The sequence below is a fragment of the Lissotriton helveticus genome, chromosome 6, assembly GCF_964261635.1.
Source record: "Lissotriton helveticus chromosome 6, aLisHel1.1, whole genome shotgun sequence".
Classification (NCBI taxonomy): domain Eukaryota; kingdom Metazoa; phylum Chordata; class Amphibia; order Caudata; family Salamandridae; genus Lissotriton; species Lissotriton helveticus.
In genome coordinates, this window is record NC_136067.1 from 302,852,098 (window position 1) to 302,872,953 (window position 20,856).

General features: G+C 47.5%; 1 protein-coding gene across 2 annotated transcripts in view; it reads left to right on the forward strand.

The window, feature by feature from the left end:
* The first annotated feature begins 10,072 nt into the window (after positions 1–10,072).
* The window catches only part of OSR1 (odd-skipped related transcription factor 1), a 33,634-nt gene continuing 22,850 nt past the window's right edge, over positions 10,073–20,856 (forward strand). Inside the window, exon 1 of one of the 2 annotated variants that reach the window (XM_078647748.1) lies at positions 10,073–10,307. In XM_078647748.1, the coding sequence (XP_078503874.1) occupies positions 10,073–10,307 (235 nt within the window). Of the gene's footprint in view, positions 10,308–16,451; positions 16,626–20,856 lie in introns of those variants that run through there. The other variant, XM_078647750.1, reaches the window with a different exon arrangement.

A 20,856-nucleotide genomic window follows, 5' to 3' on the forward strand; every position in this document is an offset into this window, starting at 1 on the left:
CTTTCCCAAAGACCAGGACTTCGGTCTTGTCGCCGTTCAACTTTAGGGAGTTGAGAATCATCCACTCTGCAACAAGTTGCATGCAGGACCTAAAGTTGAACGCGGCGACATCCACCGAGTGAGTCAGAGACACCATAATATGCGTGTCGTCAGCATACGACACTACCTCCATCCCCTGAGATCTTACTAGTCTTGCAAGGGGGGCCACATAGATATTAAACAGGGTCGGGCTCAAGGCTGACCCTTGTGGCACCCCGCATTGCAAAGACTTTACAGGGGAGAGGTAGTCTCCAAGCGTTATACGCTGCTCTCGTTGGTGAAGAAAAGAGCTCAGGAGACTAAGAGCCGGTTCTGCTACCCCTGCCTCCCTTAGCCTGGATGTTAAAATCGAGGGAGACAGGGTATCAAAAGCTGCTGTAAGATCCAGCAGGACTAGCACGGTAGATTGACCCAGATCCACCTTCCGGCGGATATTATCCGTGACCATGGTCAAAGCGGACTCCGTGCTGTGAAGCTTTCTAAAGCCATGTTGGGACCCATCCAAGAACCCTGACGAGTCAAGGAAGTTGGAAAGGTGGCAGTTCAGGTGGGCCTCCAACATCTTAGCAGGAGCCGGCAGAAGGGATATTGGCCTGAAGTTCTTCAATATACCCGGATCCAGTGTGGGCTTTTTGAGGAGAGGTTTTACTGCAGCTCTCTTCCATATGGGCCTCTACTGTCTACAAATGGCAGTCAAAAGCTCCTAATTAACCAAAGACAGGTGGGTTGATAGAAAAAGGAAAGAAGGACGAAAGGTTGAAAGGAAGGGTAAGTGAAAGGATGAATGGGTGGATGAGAGCATGGGAAAGGATGCTTTTGTGTGGGTGAAAGCATAGGTGAATGGGTGAAAGGATATGTGGGTAAGTGAAGAGATAGGTGAAAGAGAGGATGGATGAAAGGATGCATGTGTGAAGTAAAATAATGGTTGAAAGGATGGTGGGTAAAAGGATGCATGGTGGGTGAATGGGTTGATGATTGAAAGAATGCATGGGTGGATGAAAGGATGAGAGAATCGATTTGTAAGTGGGAGAAAGGATGGATGAAAGGGTGGATGGGTGAGTGAAAGGATGGGTGAAAGGGTGGATTTATGAAAGGATGGGTGAAAGGGTCAATGGGTGAAAGATTGCATGGGTGAAAGGGTAGATGGGTGAAAGGATGCATTGGTGGGTGAAAGGATGTGTTGGTAGATGAAAGGATGGGTGGATGGGTAGACGGGTAAAAGGATGCATAGGTGGGTGAAAGCATGAGTGGATGAAAGGATGCATGAGTGGGTGAAAGGGTGGATGGATAAAAGGATGCATGAGTGGGTGGATGGTTGGTTGATGAAAGGATGTGTGGGTGGATGAAAGGATGTGGGAAAGGATCTGTGAGTGGGGGAAAGGATGGGTCTAAGAATTCCTGTGTGAATGAAAGGATGTGTGAAAGGGTGAGTGAAAGGATGAGTGAAAGGATACACGGGTGCGTGAAAACATGGGTGTAAGGATGAATGCAAGAAAGCATGGGTGAAAGGCTGGATGGGTGAAAGGATGCATGAGTGCAAAGATGCACGAGAGAAAGAGTAGATGGGAGAAACGATGCTTGGGTGGGTGAAATGATGGGTGGATAGCTGAAAAGATGCATGGGTAGGTGAAAGGATGTATGAAACAGTGGCAGGGTGAAAGGATGGGTGAAAGGGTGTATAGGTGAATGGATGCATGGTTGGGTGAAAGGACGTAAGGGTGGGTGAATCTGGGAAAAGATGCATGGGTGAATGGAGGAAATGATGCATGGGTGAATGTATGGGTGAAAGGATGCAGGGGTGTAAAAATGGGTCAACGGGTGGACGGGTTAGTAAAAATATGGGTGAAAGGATGTATAGGTGAGTAAAAACATAGGTATAAGGGTGGATGCATGAAAGGATGGGTGAACGGATGAGTGAGTGAAAGGGTAGATGGGGAAAGGATGCATGGGTGGGTGAAATGATGAGTGGATGGCTGAAAGGATGTATGGGTGGGTGAAAAGATTGGTGAACAGGTGGTTGGGTGAAGAGATGTGCGGGTGAGTGAAAGGGTGGATGGGTGAAAGGATGTGTGGGTAAAAGGATTGGTGAACTGGTGGATGGGTCAAATAATGTATGGGTGGATGAAAGAATGTGTAAGTGGGTGAATAGGTGAAAGGATGTGTGGGTGGGTGGGTGAATGGGTGATAGGATGTGTGTATGGGTGAAAAGATGCATGTGTGAAAGGGTGTATGTGGGAATGAATGGATGAAAGGTTGGATGGAACAAATGGTGAAAGGCTGAATGATGGATGAAAGAATGAATTGATGATAGAATGCAAAGGTGAAATGGTGGATATGAGCAGGAGGATGGAAAGGGTGAAAGGAGGCGTGAATAGATGCTCAGATGAAAGAGACAACAGAGATCTTCTAGGAAGGGTCATGCTCGGTTAATTCGCTATCATGGTTCCATCAGAACTTTGGTTTAAAGTGCGGGGTATTTCAATTTTCTGGCTACTAAGTTGATCTGCAGCACGCTATGTTTGCAGGGCCAAACTGAATGGTCACCTCACACCTTAACTGTTTTCTCTCCACTGGTTGCCTATTGAAGACAGGGCTGCATACTAGACTGCTTGCATAATCCATAACACCCTACACCCATCCACTTCCCGTTACATGGAGGTCAAACTCAAGCTTTGAGGAGGTTCTAGACCATCACAAAATGCTGCAGCAACCCCCAATCTTTAAAAATGAATGACTACTGGCACAATCCTTTTCAGGTAGTGCAACCAGAATTTGGACCTCATTACCTCCAAACCTTCGCACCACAACCTCGGTGACGACCTTCAAACTGGGACTGAAAGCCCTCCAGGCTTCCTCCTTCAGCGATACTTCAGCTAAGACATTGCAACCAATCCTTTGCAGCCAATCCTCTCCATCAAGAAGGTTTGCTCACCTTTTAAACAGAACTGAAAGCCCTCCACCTTACACAAAACTTTAGGTAAGTCATTGCAGCTAATGCTCTCCACTGAGAACATGCTATCTCTCGCCTCTTAGTACAGAACTACAATACCTCTACTTCATCAGGTGCTTAACGAATTTTTCACCACTTTATATGTCTATTGTATAACTTATTTCCTTTTTTACAATGGTTTACCTTTTTAGTAATTCTAGGGCTTTAATAACTATATATATAATATTTGGTTATGCTTAAACCCTTTGTAACTATTCATGTAAAAACATATGTTTGCTGCAAAGCGATCTGGCACCTTTGGGTAGCACTATATAAAAGTCCGTACGTAAATAAATATTTGAATAAATAAATAAATATTGGGAGCACTGTGATTCCTCGAGATTCGGAATTAGGAGGGGCGTGAAAGGGCATCCCCTCCTCTTTCCAGAATCAATCAATCAATCTGAATATTTGTAAAGCGCACTACTCACCCCATGAGGGTCTCAAGGTGCTGGGGGGAGGGGCGGGTTGGTACTGCTACTGCTCGAATAGCCAGGTCTTGAGTAGCCTCCTGAAGGTTAGTAGGTCCTGGGTCTTGTGTAGAATCGCAATGCAATGTATCAATGGTTTGCAACACTGATTGGACATCAGCGCCAAAAGATTGCGGGGTTTATTAACACGCCCCTTGCGCTGCCGATACGTCACTGTTTCTCGTGTTAAAAGTGACACACCGGCGGCGCACGGGCAGTAGCGGTCGGCAGTAGGTGTTTCTGTAGGACGGTGACGTGGGCAGGGGGAGGGGCAGGGTGGGGGGTAGTAATGTATGGATTATGGAGTTTTACAGGTAAGTAAACATTTAAATAAAACGGATTTCGTTGCGCGCACTGCATCATCAAATGTGATGCAGTGCGCGAAACGAAATTCGTTTTATTTATTTAAATGTTTACTTACCTGTAAAACTCCGTAATCTATACATTACTACCCCCCACCCTGCCCCTACCCCTGCCCACATCACCGCCCCACAGAAACACCTACTGCCGACCGCTACTGCGCACAGGGCTTGTAAATAAACCCCTGCGTCTACTGATGACAGTGGATACTCTGGAATTCTATGGCAGGACAGGAGGCTCTGATTATACTTTCTCTATTTCTTTACTGACAAACAGCAGCCAATAGGAATACAGTAAAGAAATAAAACAACTACAATACCCATGAGTACCTGGGCAACCATAGAGACTACATCCCTATATAAGGAACCATAGAGGGGATGACTTCCTCTTTCTTTGCTGCTTCGCAGCCAGTTAAGTATCGATAGCTCGGATTGTCGGACTGTTGGCGTCTTCCATTCAGGCGATCTTTCCGGGTCCCTTACACTATCGGGCGCTTCAACGTCTGAAAATCAGACATCTTCAGAGGGGTCTTCGTTACTCCGATTTAGTTCCACTGACGGAGTAGGTGAAGTCAGAGATGGTATGGTGGCTGGATCATATGGAGTCCTGGAACGGGAAAGCCCTGTTCAGCTCTTCCCCGGATGTGGTGTTGGAATCGGATGCCAGTCTTTGGGGTTGGGGAGCCCGCTGCGGCTCTGTGGCAACGGGCGGCCGTTGGTCGCTGGAGGAGCTGAACCTCCACATCAATTGCTTGGAGCTCCTTGCGGGCTCGTTCGCGATTCGTTCCCTTGCTCCCCAGGCCACCAACTGTTGCATATTACTCCGCATGGACAACATATCTGCGGTTCGGTATGTCAACAAACTGGGGGGGACGAGGTCGAGACTTCTGGCGGAAATTGCGAAAGACTTTTAGCATTTATGTCTTCACCGGAAGATCACTCTTATTGCAGAGTATCTCCCGGGTCGCGAGAATCAGATAGCCGATTGGAATTCTCTGCATCTGATGGATTTCAGCGATTGGAAGCTCCATCCCAGGGTGTTTCGGAGCCTCTCTCGGATTTGGGGCCAGTGTCGGATAGATCTGTTCGCTTCTCGCCTCAACGCCCAATTGCCCCAGTTAAACAGTTGGCGTCCGGATCCGGAGGCTCTGGCCACGGATGCGTTTCTTCAGGTGTGGCCTCAACATCTCTGCTATGCGTTTCCCCCATTCGCGATGATTCCCAGGGTCCTGGCTCGGACAAAGCACTTCCAGGCGGAACTCATTCTGATTGCTCCTCATTGGAGGGCGCAAGCTTGGTTCCCGGATCTTCTGGAGATGAGTTGTTCGACGCTGCTCCATCTTCCCCAGAAGTGGAACTTGTTGCTGGACCCTCTGCTCAATCCGCATCCCTTGATTCAATCGGGTCAACTCCGGTTGGTCGCGTGGCGGATTTCGGGGAACGCTGGAAAGTCCCAGGCTTATCTGGAGATGCTGCCCGATTTATCGGTGAGGCTTGGGCCCCCAACACTCACAAACGTTATGCTTCGGCTTGGCGGCAATGGTGTAGTTGGTGCTCGGAACGAGAACTGGATCCCACTTCAGCAGATGTTGCTTTAGTGGTTAATTACTTAGCTTCCTTAGCTTCTGCTGGTTCTGCTTATAGGACGGTCAATTCCTTCCTCTCTGCCATTTCTGCAGGTCATGACTCTGTCGATGGGAAGCCGGTTGGGGAACATCCTTTAGTTTCTAAATTGCTAAGAGGCATTCGGCTGGTAAATCCGCCTTGCCCAAAATATGTTGCTCTATTGGATGTTTCCATTGTTTTGCGTTTTCTGGAGTCTTGGCCTCCCAATTCCTTGTTATCACGTAAGCAACTTTCAGCAAAATTGACGACGTTGTTGTGTTTGGTGTCTTGCAAGCGCGTTTCGGATGTGCGTGCCTTGGATCTGGCTGGTCAGATTTTTTCTCCGGACGGGGTCAAATTTTCCATTTCTAGACGCACCAAGTGTAATATGTCGTCCGTCACTTATCCTGCTTTTCCCCAACACCCACACTTATGTGTTGTCCAGTGCATCAAGGATTATGAGGTAAGCACAGCTCCTTTTCGACAGAACTTATCTGGACATTGTTGATTGCTTTGCAAAAGCCATTTAAACCTGTGACACCTGCCACATTGGCGCGCTGTGTGCGTTGGCTCATGTCCGAGGCTGGCATTGACGTTTCTATTTTTGGTGCGCATTCGGCTAGGGGAGCCATGGCTTCTAAGGCATTTTCTGTGGGTGTGAGTCTACATGACATCATGAAGGCCGCCGATTGGTCTTCTGACTCAGTGTTCAAAATGTTTTATTTCAAACCTATTGTTGATATTGCTTCTGTTGTGGTGGATCAGCTTTAAACAAGCATAATCAGAGCCTCCTGTCCTGCCATAGAATTTAAAATTTGCAAACATTCGTGACAAGAATTTTCAATTCTATTAAGGACATGGAGGCGAGGATTATCCCACCCGAATTGTTGATTTCTCTGCATTTCTCATGTGTGATTTTCTCTCTATACCGGATTGTTGCATTCTCTATATGATGTTCTGCTGCATTGTTACCCTCCCTTCTTGCCTTTGGTTTTTTCTGTGGTATTAGGGTTGTGTATTACGACTATGTTTTTTTCTTTCAGGATCGGACCAGAAATTATTTGCTTATTCTGTTCGTTCCTTCATCACCCTTCAATGCTTCAGATCCTCGCATTTTGGCTCCTGTTTCTCCAGTCTCCTGCTCTTTGGTGCCGGATAGACGTTTTTTCTGCTGCTTCTTCTTGCGGATGGTTGTTCGGCAGTGATATTCTTCATGGATTTTTGTTTGCATTAAGACTTTTATTAGTTCCTGACTGTTTATGGGCAAAGAAAGAGGAAGTCATCCCCTCTATGGTTCCTTATATAGCGTTGTAGTCTCAATGGTTGCCCAGGTACTCATGGGTTTTGTATTTGTTTTATTTCTTTACTGAATTCCTATTGGCTGCTGTTTGTCAGTAAAGAAATAGAGAAAGCATAATCCTCGCCTCCGTGTCCTTAATAGAATTGAAAATTCTTGTCACGAATGTTTGCAAATTTTAAATTCTTTTTTTCATTGGAAGCCCTGTCTGTGCCCATTTATCTGTGGTTTGTTTGACTGTGACTGTTACTTATGTCGTTTTCTAGCTATAAGTTCCGATTTTCATATGAAAACATAAGTGAATAGAACTTCGCAACTTATGGTCAGTAAGCGAACTCCTTGCGAGAATTGCCAGAAGTTCGCCACTTCGCGTCTTCACATCACGAATTCGGCGATTTTTAATTTCGATTATGAAATGGTATATCTAATCTTAAAAATCCCAACAAGTGACGTGTTTGAGTCGTGGTACTTATAAGTTAGGCGCTACAGTGAAATGGGACGACACCAATTCACACCAGCGCTTCTTTTCCCGTCCAAGTCCCTCACTTTTCTGTCACTTTAGATTTAAAATCCCGGTTCTGTGTAATGAATTCACTTTCTGCACCTTCAAAATGCTGCCTCGCGCGTTCAGGTGCAGAAAATAAAGAAAGGACAGTAAACAAACTAAGCATTTGGTCAAACATTGCTGGAACAGAAGAGAAGCTGGCTGGGGTTAGACACATTCGGCATTCGGCTTAGATTCAGGGCGCGGCAGGTGCCCTGGAGTGAGTACCAACCAAGAAGGGAAAGAGTATATACACAGTGGAAGGAAAGGGAAGAATCCTCAGGAATGTCAACAACAAAAACACGTTTATAAGTGGTTACATTCAGGAAAGTGCTGAGAACAGAACGCGCGCTCTAAAAGAGCGCTAAATGGTCGAAATAAAGCGAACAGTTTCTAACGGCTCTGGCGTACCTCTGATACGAAAACTTTTCCCCAGCAGGTGGCGCAGTTTTCACTAAAGACACTTCCTTCACCCGAAAGCACACTGGGACTTCAATAACAGGAGAATGTAAAGCATTAGCAAAAAACAAGAAGCGTCATTATAAGTGAGCGTAACACGATTGAAGAAGACGTTAAAATTGCCAATAAACAGACTGAATTGCTGTTGAAATAGCGAATTAAATAATCAGTTACAAAATCAAGGGCAATATACTTTTTCCGCATTCGTGAATTCAGTTCATAGGTAAAAAATAATAATATATGTATGATTCTTTCACCTATTTTGGAAGTGCCCGTTTTTTATTTTATTTTGTAAGCGTTCATTGAAAATTATGCTAATTTACATATTCTTATATTTATGTGCGTAGTAGACAAACTGGTTCGAATTTGTTCTGATGCGTGTTGATATCGCATAATCCACATACGGGTCTGCAGTACATATGCAATACTTTGAATGTAAAAATCGCCTAATTCCTACGATCCGACAATTCATTAAATATTAAAAGCGCGAGTAAAACAGGGGGGGGGGGGCTGCTCGAGCCTTTTCTCTTTGTGCTATTAAAAAAAATACGTTTATATATTTTTATGCCTAAATGGTGTAATTTTTAGTATGATTTTCATTGTTAGAATTAGAATATGACTATTTCCAGAATACATATTTATTAGTATTTATTTTTTAACGAATTGTACCTTTGCCCGAAAAACGAATGTTATGCACCGATGTGGAAAGCAACATTTTAGGTATTATAGGTGAATGTTATTTATAAAATACACTTTCATCTTTTTGTCTTCTTTGGGTGTGGCAAGTGTGTTCGATCAATAACCAATTAAAGGTGAATTGTATCTGTTATAAAAACATGCACTTTTGAGGTACAGCTTCGTAGACAAATATCTAAAGCACATGTTTCATGACATTATTCGCCATGAAGCTTTGTAATTGTGAACTATAATGAGGGCAGATCATGATAATGCTAATAAATATTTTATCTTAGTATATATTCCTAAAAAAACGAGTTCTCCTCTATACACGTGTCACTTAGTTCAGTGTTCTCCGTCCTCTGCAATTAATGAAATGTTCCTTAAGTCTTAGAACATAGATATGAGGAAGATCAGAATAAATGCGTTAACCACATAGAAACCACAGAGAAGGAAACTATATGTGCTGTTCCTATTTATCAAACCGAGTTAATTATGTACCACGCTCGGGTATTGAAAGAAGAAACCGATGAGAGAGAGACAAGTGGAGAACAAATACTGGAAAGCACTAAGAAAAACAATTAGGAAGAGAACAAGAAAGTACCAAACAAAGAAGAACAGGAGGAAGAGATGCAAAAAAACAATGAAGCATGATACATGATGAAAAAGAGGGAAATGGAGAAAGGAAAGGAAAGGAAAGGAATGGAAAGGAAAGAAAATGAAAGGAAAGGAAAGGAAAGGAAAGGAAAGGAAAGGAAAGGAAAGGAAAGGAAAGGAAAAGGAAAAGGAAAAGGGAAAGGGAAAGGGAAAGGGAAAGGAACGGAACATAGGTAGGTGACTGAAAGGAAAAGAATGACAGATGGAAGATAGGTAGATAAAGGAAAGGAAAGGAAATGTAAGGAAGGGAACCTAAATAACCAAACAATGAAGGAGGAAAGCTAAGTTGATGGTGGGAAAGAAAGAAAGAAAGAAAGAAAGAAAGAAAGAAAGAAAGAAAGAAAGAAAGAAAGAAAGAAAGAAAGAAAGAAAGAAAGAAATCCAACAAAGGGGAGACTCACTGGCGATGAGAGTTGCAATGTCAGTGTTCTTTTAACTAACATTATCTTTCCATTTGCGTTTAGCACGTTATTTACTGCTTGCACATCACCTATGAGGAACCCGCTTGTGAAAAATGGCATCCATTTGAGAGACGTGAGGTGTTAACGGATCGCAAAGTTTCCCAGAGATGCCCGAATGCTGTGGTGAATCGGGTGAGAGCAGGGCACAAGCAAAACAGCCTGTGCCGCAGACTCGGGTTTCTGTCATCTAGAAACTCTTCCCATTCCTGGCTCCTAGAGGTGTAGAAAACGCTAATAATGATCTATAGCTCCCCGCGTTGATTTGCCTGGCCATTGGCGCTATCCGGTGGCCGCGCGCCCAGGCCACGCCGTGTGCTGGGGGATCATTAAAGAGTGAGTGTGAAGGTCGGAGGCTCGGAGCTCCCCGCCGAGGCCTGGCCTTCTCTGCCTCCCTCGGGGTGTCATCTTTCCGCCTCGCCCTCTGAGGTGTGACTGCCTCTAGGCACTGCCCCGACACATGCGCGCACATTTGGCAGGGGACAGCAGCAGGTACAAACCAGCTGAGACACAAAGCACAATGAGCCGTGTTCACCGGCGCTGCGTTCAGTGCAGGTGTGCACAACCGACGCTGCAGGCTGGGAGGGGATGTGGGGGCTGTGTGGTGAGGCCCCCGACCCTGAAGACACCCACGGAGAAGCGGCCACCGCTGGCCCCGGGGCTCGTGCAGCTGTTACGACAACGACAGAGAAGCTTTCGGCCTGCGACACGCAGGGCTCGGCCAGCCCCCCTACAAACGGCACATAGTGTCGCCTGTAAGTACACTGGGTGCGTGGGCGGGAGGCAGCCAACGAGATGCGCAGTGGCTTGAGAAACGTGCTTTGTCGTGGCGCACACTGCGTGCGGTTATTTTGTGTTTTGTTATGTGTAGTGTTGGGCGTTATGTTATTGCGTTAAAACGGTCAGCTCACCCCCACCTCCACCCTCGTTTCTTTCTCCTCACATTCTATTCTATCTTTTCTCCACTTATCTATCTATCTATCTGCCTGCCTGCCTGCCTATCTATCTGTATTCCCAGTCTATCTTCCTGTCAGCTGGTAGATGGTGGCTCTGTTTTTCTGCCTGTCTTATCTATTTTCTGTGTCGGTATGTATATGTGTTTGTGTCATTTTTCTGTCTATACAGCCCATTCCAATTTGCCACCTTTCGTCCGATTTCTTTCTTCTCAATCTCTTGGTACATTCTGTCTGCATTTGTCCCTTTCGCCATTTCCCCTCTTCGTGAACCCACTCCTTCCCAGAAAAGTATGACACCCCCACAGTAGTAGTTTCATAGTCACTGCGTCATATAGAACACACGATATATGCGCCTCAGCCATTGGCCCCCAAGCACACGGTGATCGACCTCATACAGAGATAACGTCGTGAATACACAACAGGCCTAAGTGCTGCAGAGTACACTGTGGCCGCCCTCACACAGTGAGAGCAGAGAGTACCAGAGCACACGGTGAATGTACAACAGACCACTGTGATGCGGAGTACACAGTGGCCACCCTCATGCAGTGTGAGCAGAGAGTACAAGAGCACACGGCGAATGTACAACAGACCACTGTGATGCGAAGTACACTGTGGCCACCCTCATGCAGTGTGAGCAGAGAGCACAAGAGCACACGGTGAATGCACAACAGACCACTGTGATGCGAAGTACACAGTGGCCACCCTCATGCAGTGTGAACAGAGAGCACAAGAGCACACGGTGAATGTACAACAGACCACTGTGATGCGGAGTACACAGTGGCCACCCTCATGCAGTGTGAGCAGAGAGCACAAGAGCACACAGTGAATGCACAACAGACCACTGTGATGCGAAGTTCACAGTGGCCACCCTCATGCAGTGTGAACAGAGAGCACAAGAGCACACGGTGAATGTACAACAGACCACTGTGATGCGGAGTACACAGTGGCCACCCTCATGCAGTGTGAGCAGAGAGCACAAGAGCACACGGTGAATGTACAACAGACCACTGTGATGCGAAGTACACAGTGGCCACCCTCATGCAGTGTGAACAGAGAGCACACATGTAATTTACAACAGGCCTTAGTGGAACAGAGGCCACCCTCATAAAGTGGAAACAGAGAGCGCACAGTGAATGCACAACAGACCTTAGTGAAGCAGAGTATACTGTGTGACAGCCCTCTTAGAGTGGGTGCAGAGAGCACAAGCGTACACAGTGAATGCACAACAGGCCCTAGTGATACAGAGTACACTGTGTGACCACCCTCATACTGTGGAAGCAAATAGCACACAGTTAAATGCATACAACACCTTAGTGCAGCATAGTACTTCGAGCCACCCTCATACAGTAGGCGAAGACAGCACATGAGCCCACAGTGAATGCACAACATGCATTAGTGCTTTAGAGTGCACAGTGACCGCCCTCATACAGGTGGAACAGAGACCACAGGAGGACACATTGAATGCACAACAGACCCTAGTGACACAGAGTACACTGTGGCCATCCTCATACAATGGGATCACAGAGCACAAGAGCACACAGTGAATGCCCAACAGGCCTTGGCGCTGCAGAGCACACTGTGTGGCCACCCTCGAACCGTGGAAGCAGAGAGCACACAGTTCAATGCACACAACACCTTAGTGCAGCATGGTACACAGAGCCACCTTCATGCAATGGGAGAAGACAGCACAGGAGCATACAGTGAATGCACAACAGGCCTTAGTGCAGAAGAGTGTACTCTGTGACCACCCTAATACAGTGGGAGAAGAGACCACAAGAACACACAGTGAATGCACAGCAGTCATTTGTGCCTTTATGTGCACGGTGACCGCCCTCAAACAGCACAAGACAACACAGGGAATGCGCAACAGACTTTAGTGCAGCAGAGTACACTGCCTGTGACCACCCCCATACGGCGGGCGAGGACAGCACCAGAGCACACAGTGAATGCACAACAGGCATTAGTGCCTCAGAGTACACTGTGACCGTCCCGTCCTCATAGAATATGCGTAGAGAACACTCAATGAATACACAACAGGCCTTAATGATCCAGAGTAACTAATGACCGACCCCATGCAGTGTGACCAGGGAACACAAGTGAATTAAAAAAAGACCTTATGATGCCGAGAGACCGACCTCATACACAAGATGAATGTAACAACAGGTATCCGTGCATCAGAGTACACTCATGGCGCCCTGTGACAGGCCACATGCGGTGTGAACAGAGAACACATAATGACTGCACAACAGACTTTAGTGATGCAGAGTACACCATGACCGCCCTCACATTGTGAACAGAGTGCACCTAGTGAATGCATAATAGGAATGTGCTCCAGCGACCGACCTCTACACACAATGAATGGCACAGTTATCTGTGTTGATGCTGCAGAATACACGTTGACCAGCTCATACACAGAGACCATAGGGAACGCAAAATCAGGTTGCAGAGTGTACAATTAATGCACAAAGCATTACTGGTGCAGAGTACACACAGTGAATATACAGTACACACTTGTGCTGTAGAGTACACATTGAATTCATAAAGCATTACTGGTGCTGAGTGCACACATTGAATGTGTACATCAAACAGGATATATATAGTTAAGGCTGCATAATACACAGTGACTGCCTGATGTTCAGATCCTCGTCCCTTTTGTCCCATTTCCGTCTAGTGAAAAGGCTGGCTGGCTTCCTTGCCAGTGCGGTGCACCGGCTGTGCCCAAACCACGGCCATCTTCTGCCGGGACCCCCTTGCAGTACCCCCATCCCGGTGCACCTCAACCGGGATGCCGCGAAGGGGCAGTAGGTCAAGGGCTCTGGAGTGTGCTCGTGAACCCTGACACACCTTGCATTGTTTATCTCGCGCGGCGCAAGCGTTAGTGGGAGATGACCTATCAGCTGCGTCGTGCGGTGGCGCGCGGCCCCGACTGCAGAGAGGTGAGGGCAGCGCGTGGACAGCGCGAGGTGGTCCTACGGGGCGGCGAAAGGGTCAAACTCCCGCCAGTTTCACGAGTGGAGCCCAGTGGTTCAGTCACTCTATACTGTACCGAGCCAGCGCTCACGGGGCGCAGACACACTCACTCCTTCCAGGGGAGGGAGATGTGACCCGGACACACAGCTCAAGGGCCCGGGGCCCTCCGCAGCGAAGAGCAGCAGGAATAACAAGCAGAAGAAGGAAGAATGCTGATATATAATTTTTATTTTTTTATTTTTTTACTTATAAATTTGTATAGCGCACTACTACCCGAGGGCGTCTAGGGGCTTGCAGCATAACACACAGGGCACCAGAGGGATGTTGTGTCGCTCATACTTGTGGGAAGGTTTTAAGGTGTAATAATATAGCGTAACTTACTATATTCCCTTTTTTTATCAGTGTTAACAGCATTACTTCAAAGTAATGTGAATTAATATAACAGATCCTTATCATTTCGGTCCCTGTTTAATCTTAGTGGTAGTACGAGTTATAGTAGATTAGTAGTAGTGTTAGAATTATAACCAGCATCGATTAATAGTAGTTATAATAGTAGTATTTTTACGTTTCTGATTATTATTATTATATTATTCCACCGGTGGTCATAATAGTAATAGTAATGATATTAATAACAATAATTAAAAATAATACTCATAGAATCATAATAAAAATTAATTGCCCGTTGTTTTCATTATCTATTATTAACATTATTATAGTGTCAGCACCATGTTTATTTCCTGCTCCTGCTGACTGCAGAGGCATTGATGTCACAGTTTGTTAAACGTGGCCTTCTGGACAGGATTCTGATGAGAGAAAATGTTTGACATTTAATTCGCCAATATTATTTATCTACAATTATGATGGTTAATTTTACTCTTGTTTTTTATCTAAATGTTTGAAAAAATCTAGAGTTCATTTCATATTGTGTTATGTAACTCTACTTATCCAAATGACTACTTTAAGGCCCCTGTGAAGTTTGCCACCGGCGCCTAAGTGCGACCGGGGTGAATTAAGGCGCAGTGGAAGCAGATCGAGCGAATTAGTCGCCTACTCGGCGACTGGTTTGGCGGGGGAGGGGGCGTGAATTCGCCCTGGGAGCTGAGGGTAATGGCAAGGGTCGATCTGTGGGTCCATCTTTTAATCGGATGTTTTATAGGCTCAGTGCCCCCACACCCGTGGGGAGGGGCATATAATGCCGACCATTCCAAGTGGATTTTCGGAGTAGCACTGCAGCTCCACGACGTTGCGTTGCTTCAGACTGTTAGTTAGGCCATGACGCTTATAGGAAACACATCCCTATGCTGTGTTAAACAGTTTGTTAGATTATTTTTTTCCTCAACGTTTTAATATATTTTCTCTTAAACACCCGTCTCTCTCTCCATTGTAAGTCGGTGTTCTCACAGTGTCTGTAACATCTGCAGCACTTGACCCAACCCAAGGTCGCCAGGGAGCAGTGGGCATTGGAGGGGTTGAGGGGTGAGCCGAAGGGCTCTGGAGAGAGAGACGAAGGGTACTGTGTGTAGGAGCAGAGTAAGGACTCACTGAGGGGACCTCCGTCTAAACCGGTCGTGTTTGCTTCTGCGGGCTTAACCTGTGCATAGCAGGCCCTGTGTGCTTTGATCTGTGTTTGCTGGGAGCACTGGCTGGACTCCCATGACACAGAGGCTGCTGGGGGTTGGGCAGTCAGGAGATGTGTAACTGACCCACCCCCGCCCTCCACCATCAGGGCGAGCCCACCATTCTCCTGGGTGCTCTTTGAGGTTTGCGTGCATGCAACAGCTCCTGTGTGTTTTTATTTTTTGTGTATTGTGTTGAGCCCATTCTCCTTAGTCACTGACTCACGTGACACCGAGGCGCTAGGGGCTGGGAGTGAGAGGTGTGTAAGCCCCCCCCCCCCCCCACACACACACACCTGCCTCTTGGGTGCTCTGTGAGGTTGGCGAGCATGTAACAGCCCCTGTGTGGTTTGATTTGTTTGTTGTGATGAAACCATTAGCCTCAGTCATTTACTCACATGACACCGAGGACACTAATGGTTAGGATTGAGAGGTGTGTAAGTGACCCCTGGGCGCACCGTCTCTGGGTGCCCAGCGGAGCTGAAATCCATGCATTAGGGCCTGTTTGGTTTTATTTCTGCTATCTGTGACCACAGTCTCCTCACTCATTGACACCCAGTGCTTTAAGTGGACCGGTACTGAGTACCAGCACTTATTTATTTCTAGAGGGAGAGTACCGGCAGTTCTCAAGAGAGACGTAATACGTTAAGTGGGGAGTACCAGCACTTCTCAGAAACAAGCAGGTACTCTGATAGAGTACCTGCACTTTAATTTTTCCATTTCAAGCACTGGTGACACCCACCCTCACTTTGATTTTTCCATTTCAAGCATTGGTGACACCTACTTGCACTTTGATGTTTTCATTTCAAGGACTGGTGACACCCACCTGCACTTTAATGTTTCCATTTCCAGCACTGGGGACACCTACTATCACTTTAATTTTTCCATTTCAAGCACTGGTGTAACTCACCTGCACTTTAATGTTTTTATTTCAAGCACTGGTGACACCCACTTGCACTTTAATGTCTTATTTCAAGCACTGGTGACACTCACCTGCACTTTAATGTTTCCATTTCAAGCACTTGTGACACCCATGACGGAGCCATGTAAGGCATAGAAGACAGCGAGGTGCGGAAAAGCTCCATGGCGTCTTCTGAGGGCGAGCCCGCCTCTCGAGAGCTCCCGAGAGTTTCCAAGTGTGCAACTGTCCCGTTTATATCTTGGTGTTACTTGTTGTCATTGTCGTGGTTCTGTAATAGAGTGCGGTAGGTGACGGGCAGTGAGGAGGTGTGGGAGCGCTCTCCACAGCCCTCCTCCTCCTCCCTCTCAGGGCAGGGCCGGCCGGCGGCGGCTGCGCATGCGCCGAGCTTGAGTGCTTGAAATAAGGAGGCGGCGGCCTGCAGAGTGCAGAGGAGTTTGAGGCTGACTGAGGCGCGCACTGGACTTGCTGCGGGACCCCGGGAGGAGAGCGGGGCAGTGACAGAAGGCACCAGGCGCAGACTATGCCCGGATCTGCTGGGCCCCCAGCCGCAGCACACGCTTGGGACAGCGCGGATCACCCCGAGGGGCCACCGCTGGGCACCGGCACTAGGTAAAGACGGCGTACACCCGGAGGGTTACCGGGGGCAGCAGGAGGCACCACCCCGGGTGGGGGCTTAGGTCACTGGAGAGATCTAAACAGAGGTCGAAATCTGAGGTGTGTGTGCACAAACTTTATATATAATTATGCCTCAAAAATGATTTTGCATGCATAAGTGTTGTCTGGCACACACATCCCCGAGCTTGCAGTCTGAGACTATCGATAGACAGACAGACAGGCAGACAGATTGATTGATTAACAGTGACAGGTTTAGCCAAGGTGATAAATAGCATTCTCAATTTTTCATGCTATGTAACTATTTGGAATGCACGTTTTTCTTAAATCAGATGTCTTCTTTTTTTGGAATCGTTACTTTGTCACATTTGGACCAACTATTGGTTGTAAGTATGTGTTAATGCGCGTGGTATATGTGTGCGTGAAAAGACGCAGACACGCACGTAAGATACATATGTGAGCCCTGGCGATGGAGGTGAAGCTATTCTGCTGGTGCTGTCGCTGTTGATGTCTGTTCGATGCACGCGCCTTGGTGCCGGCTGCGGGATGCTTTGCACACGTGCAGTGCTCTGGCAGGCTGCTTTGCTTTTTGTGGACTCTTCCCGTGGTGAATTCAGCGCCTAGAAGACGTCTGGGGTGGCGCTGCTGCTAATGGACTCATGAGGACCGGCGGTTGAACTGGCTTCGGTGCCCGACGGGGTGCCACAAGCAGGTGCATGTGGGTCTGTCCAACCCTTATTGCTAAACATGGGCATGCTTTTTACCACGCTGACTTTAAAGATAACCCCACTGGTGGGGCGACCCCTCCTTCTCGCGTTGCAGCGACCGTCTGGGTGTGTTGGATGTGGAACGTGGGGCCCGCTCTGTGGTTGCTGTATTATTCTGCGGGTGGTGGCAGTGTCCTGCGCGAGGTCATTGGTTCCAACCGAGGTGGCTGTGTACGAGTTTGTCATGTTTTGCCCCAGCTGGAATGTTTCTTTTCACAACTGAACTGCTGAGAGCGGGTGTCTCGCTGTACGGGTCTGTTCACCCCACCTTGTAAGACTTTTAGAGCATAATTCATGTGCGTATGAGCTGAAACCTTGTGTTTAACCATAGGCATTGTGTCATTCACAACAAACGCGACCAGTGTGTGTGCTTGTCAAACAAATCGATGTATGGAGTTCATGTGTATAGCCCCGGTCAGGTGTGTGTAACCGAGAGCAGGTGGAGCTGTACATTTGAGTGCATCAAAGGCAGATGTGAGCGGCGTCCGTGTGTGTGTTGAGAGGGATGGTGTGCGTAAAACATGGGCACGTTTTAGCTGAGCCTCCGGGGTGCACGGCGCGCACGTGCATAACCCAGGGCGGACGTGAGCAGGTCCGGTGCACACCAAGATGTGGGCTGTGAGTGACCACCGTGTAGCCATGTTCTGATATGATGCCCGCGTGTGGATGGCCACCCTCAGTAACCCAATGTATGTGTAACTGTATTCACGGTATGTGTGGTTGTGTCATTTTTGTAACCAGGGGCTTCTGGGAGCTATGTGTGGACAAATGACATCAAGTGATATGAGTGAGTGTCAGTAATCCTAGGCTGGTTTGTGCAAAACGCAATCAGTTTTCACTATTCCAACTCGCACCTCAGCGATCCGAGTGCGTGCGCAATCACGAGTATATGTGACTTGTTACTGAGTGCACCACGGGTGGATGGATGTGCGGTGCTCCTGCTTGCACCATTGGCAGACGTGAGCTGTTACTGAGTGCACCCCGGGTGGATGGCTGTGCGGTGCTCTTGCGTCCACCAAGGCAGACTGTTACCGAGTGCACCACGGGCGGGCGTGACTGTTACTGAGTGGACCAATGGCCGGGCAGAGGTGAAGTGTCACTGAGTGCACCGAGCGTAGATTTACGGTGCTCTGACGTGCACCAGGGAAGATGCGAGCTGCTGCTGAGTGCACGGCAGGTAGGTGTGCGGTGCTCTAGAGAGCACGACGGGTAGACGTGAGCTGTGAGGTGTTCATCCCAGGTGGACGTGAAGTTTTCTTTTACGCACCACGGGCGGATATGATGTATTTTAATGCTACCGTATCTACACCACGAGTAAACATGGTGTTGTAGTGTTTGCAAGACCAGATTTACGTCGCTCCCAGTGTAAACACAAATGGAGTTGAACCGTTATCACCTGCATCAAGGCAGAGATGGGCGGTAGCAGTTGTGCAGCTCGTTCAAATGTGAGATGCCCCGGTGTGCACCAGTGGCAGATGTGAGCTATTTCAGTGTAAAAGACGTGATGTGTACTAGTGTGCACACTATCAGAAGCGGGCGTTCTAGGTGGCGCTAAAGGCAGATTTGAGCTGTTCTTGTGTGTGTAACACTTCTGATTTTAGAGCTGTTCGAGTGTGCCACACTTGTAGACATATATAAGGCGCCACATAGTTCGCCACAGGCACACCTGATCTGTTCTCATGTGCAACACGCGAAGATGTGACTTTCTATAGTGTACACCGAGTCACGTGTGAAGCATTTTATGTGCATCGTAGCCAGTGTAGTGTAACGGTCTTGAGGTGTTCAGTGGGCACAACGGTTGCGTCACACGTGCGGTGTCCTACTAGCGCGGGCCGAACACCGCACAAATGTGTAAACGAGGCAGGGACAGGAGCTGTCTAACGGATTCCCGCCTGGCCCCAAATCCATAACCCTGCAATTAATGTATCTCCTTTGTAATAGGTCACGAGGCTGTTGCACGGGGTGTGTTCACCTGGTTCGTGCAGCCGCACTCAGAGGCGACGCGGTGCCCCTGTGTGCACTACCTGCGAAGCCCCCCGTGCCTTCAAAGACAGCCCCCGTGGGGAGTCAATGGAGAGAAACAATCGCCGCACTAATTAACATTCCTGATACCAGGTTCGGCGCGCCTGTCACGATAGATTCTGCGATATCACGTGATTGGTGATTTTATAGGGACTGAAGGGGGGTCTTCTTGAAGGCATGAAAAGGGAGCTCTCTCAGACCTCATTAACGGGGGCAGCTCCTTCTCTCACGCTCAATTAGACCTCAAAAGGCCCCATTTGTCCAATTTGCACACTTGGTTACAGAGAAGAGCATGGGGGCTTGACTGTGGCCCGGGCTGGTGGCGCGCTGCGCCCCCAATGGCTGGATCTGTGCTGCACATCAGTCTCACATGTAGATCACACGACCACCTGCCCCTGGTTGCACTGCTATAAACATGACGCGCGTGCAAAGAGATGCGATGGCCGCCAAGATACAGACGCGATGTCGCAATCAGTACAAGACTTATAATCAATTGAGCGTTACATTTCCGCAGCGAGTAAAGCAGTTAATGCCACTACAGCATTTTTTACAAGAGGTGGCATTACGGAAAGCGATTTGCGCGTATTCCCTGTGGCACAGGAGCACATACATGGACACACACATGCAAATGCGCGCACACACGTGCACACTCACGTGCTCCACATGGTTGTGGCATTCAGGTGAATAATAGAAAAAGGTCTTGATTTTTTTTCTTCAGAAATGTATCGATTGTTGAAAAAAACATTGCCGTTTGTGCCTGGTCATTTTTCTGGCGCACATTTAATGGTGCCAACGTTCCTTTATAGGATTGGACTCAATTTACTTCTGCATTAAAGAGCAACTACCGTTACAGGCACACAACCAAGTACAACCGGCCGTGTAAACGCCCATCACATGAAAAGGCAGCCAGATTGAGAACGCGCCTCGAGGCTCCTACTAATGATAGAAAGCGCGGTGGAAATGCAGGTGCCAGAGTAAAGCAAGGAGTGCTTGTTTGGTCCACTGCTGCTCCGACATACGTGAATGTTTAGAGTATGTGCATGTGTGAGAGAAGGTCAGACTTTCGCCTACACACCTGAACTTTTCTCTCAGGATTGGTAACATTGGGAACTCTTTTATATTTTCAACAATCAGTGCACCTACTGGTTCTCTATTATCTTTCTATAATGAACTTTGCATTTCCGTCTTGCGTTCTTCACTCAACCTATTGCCTTTAGCGCTCTAATAAATATGATTATGGCTTTATTATGAAACATTAACAATTGATAGGGCACCTAACTGCGTAGTGCGCGCTCTATAAAAAAATATATTATTGATTGAGTGTCCACTTTAGATTGGTTCAGAGATGTATACAATATTTTCCTCGGGCACACACCATCTCTTCTAATAGGCCTGGTGTTAGAGTTGACGGCTTGCAGAAGTCTTAGCTAGGGATAGGC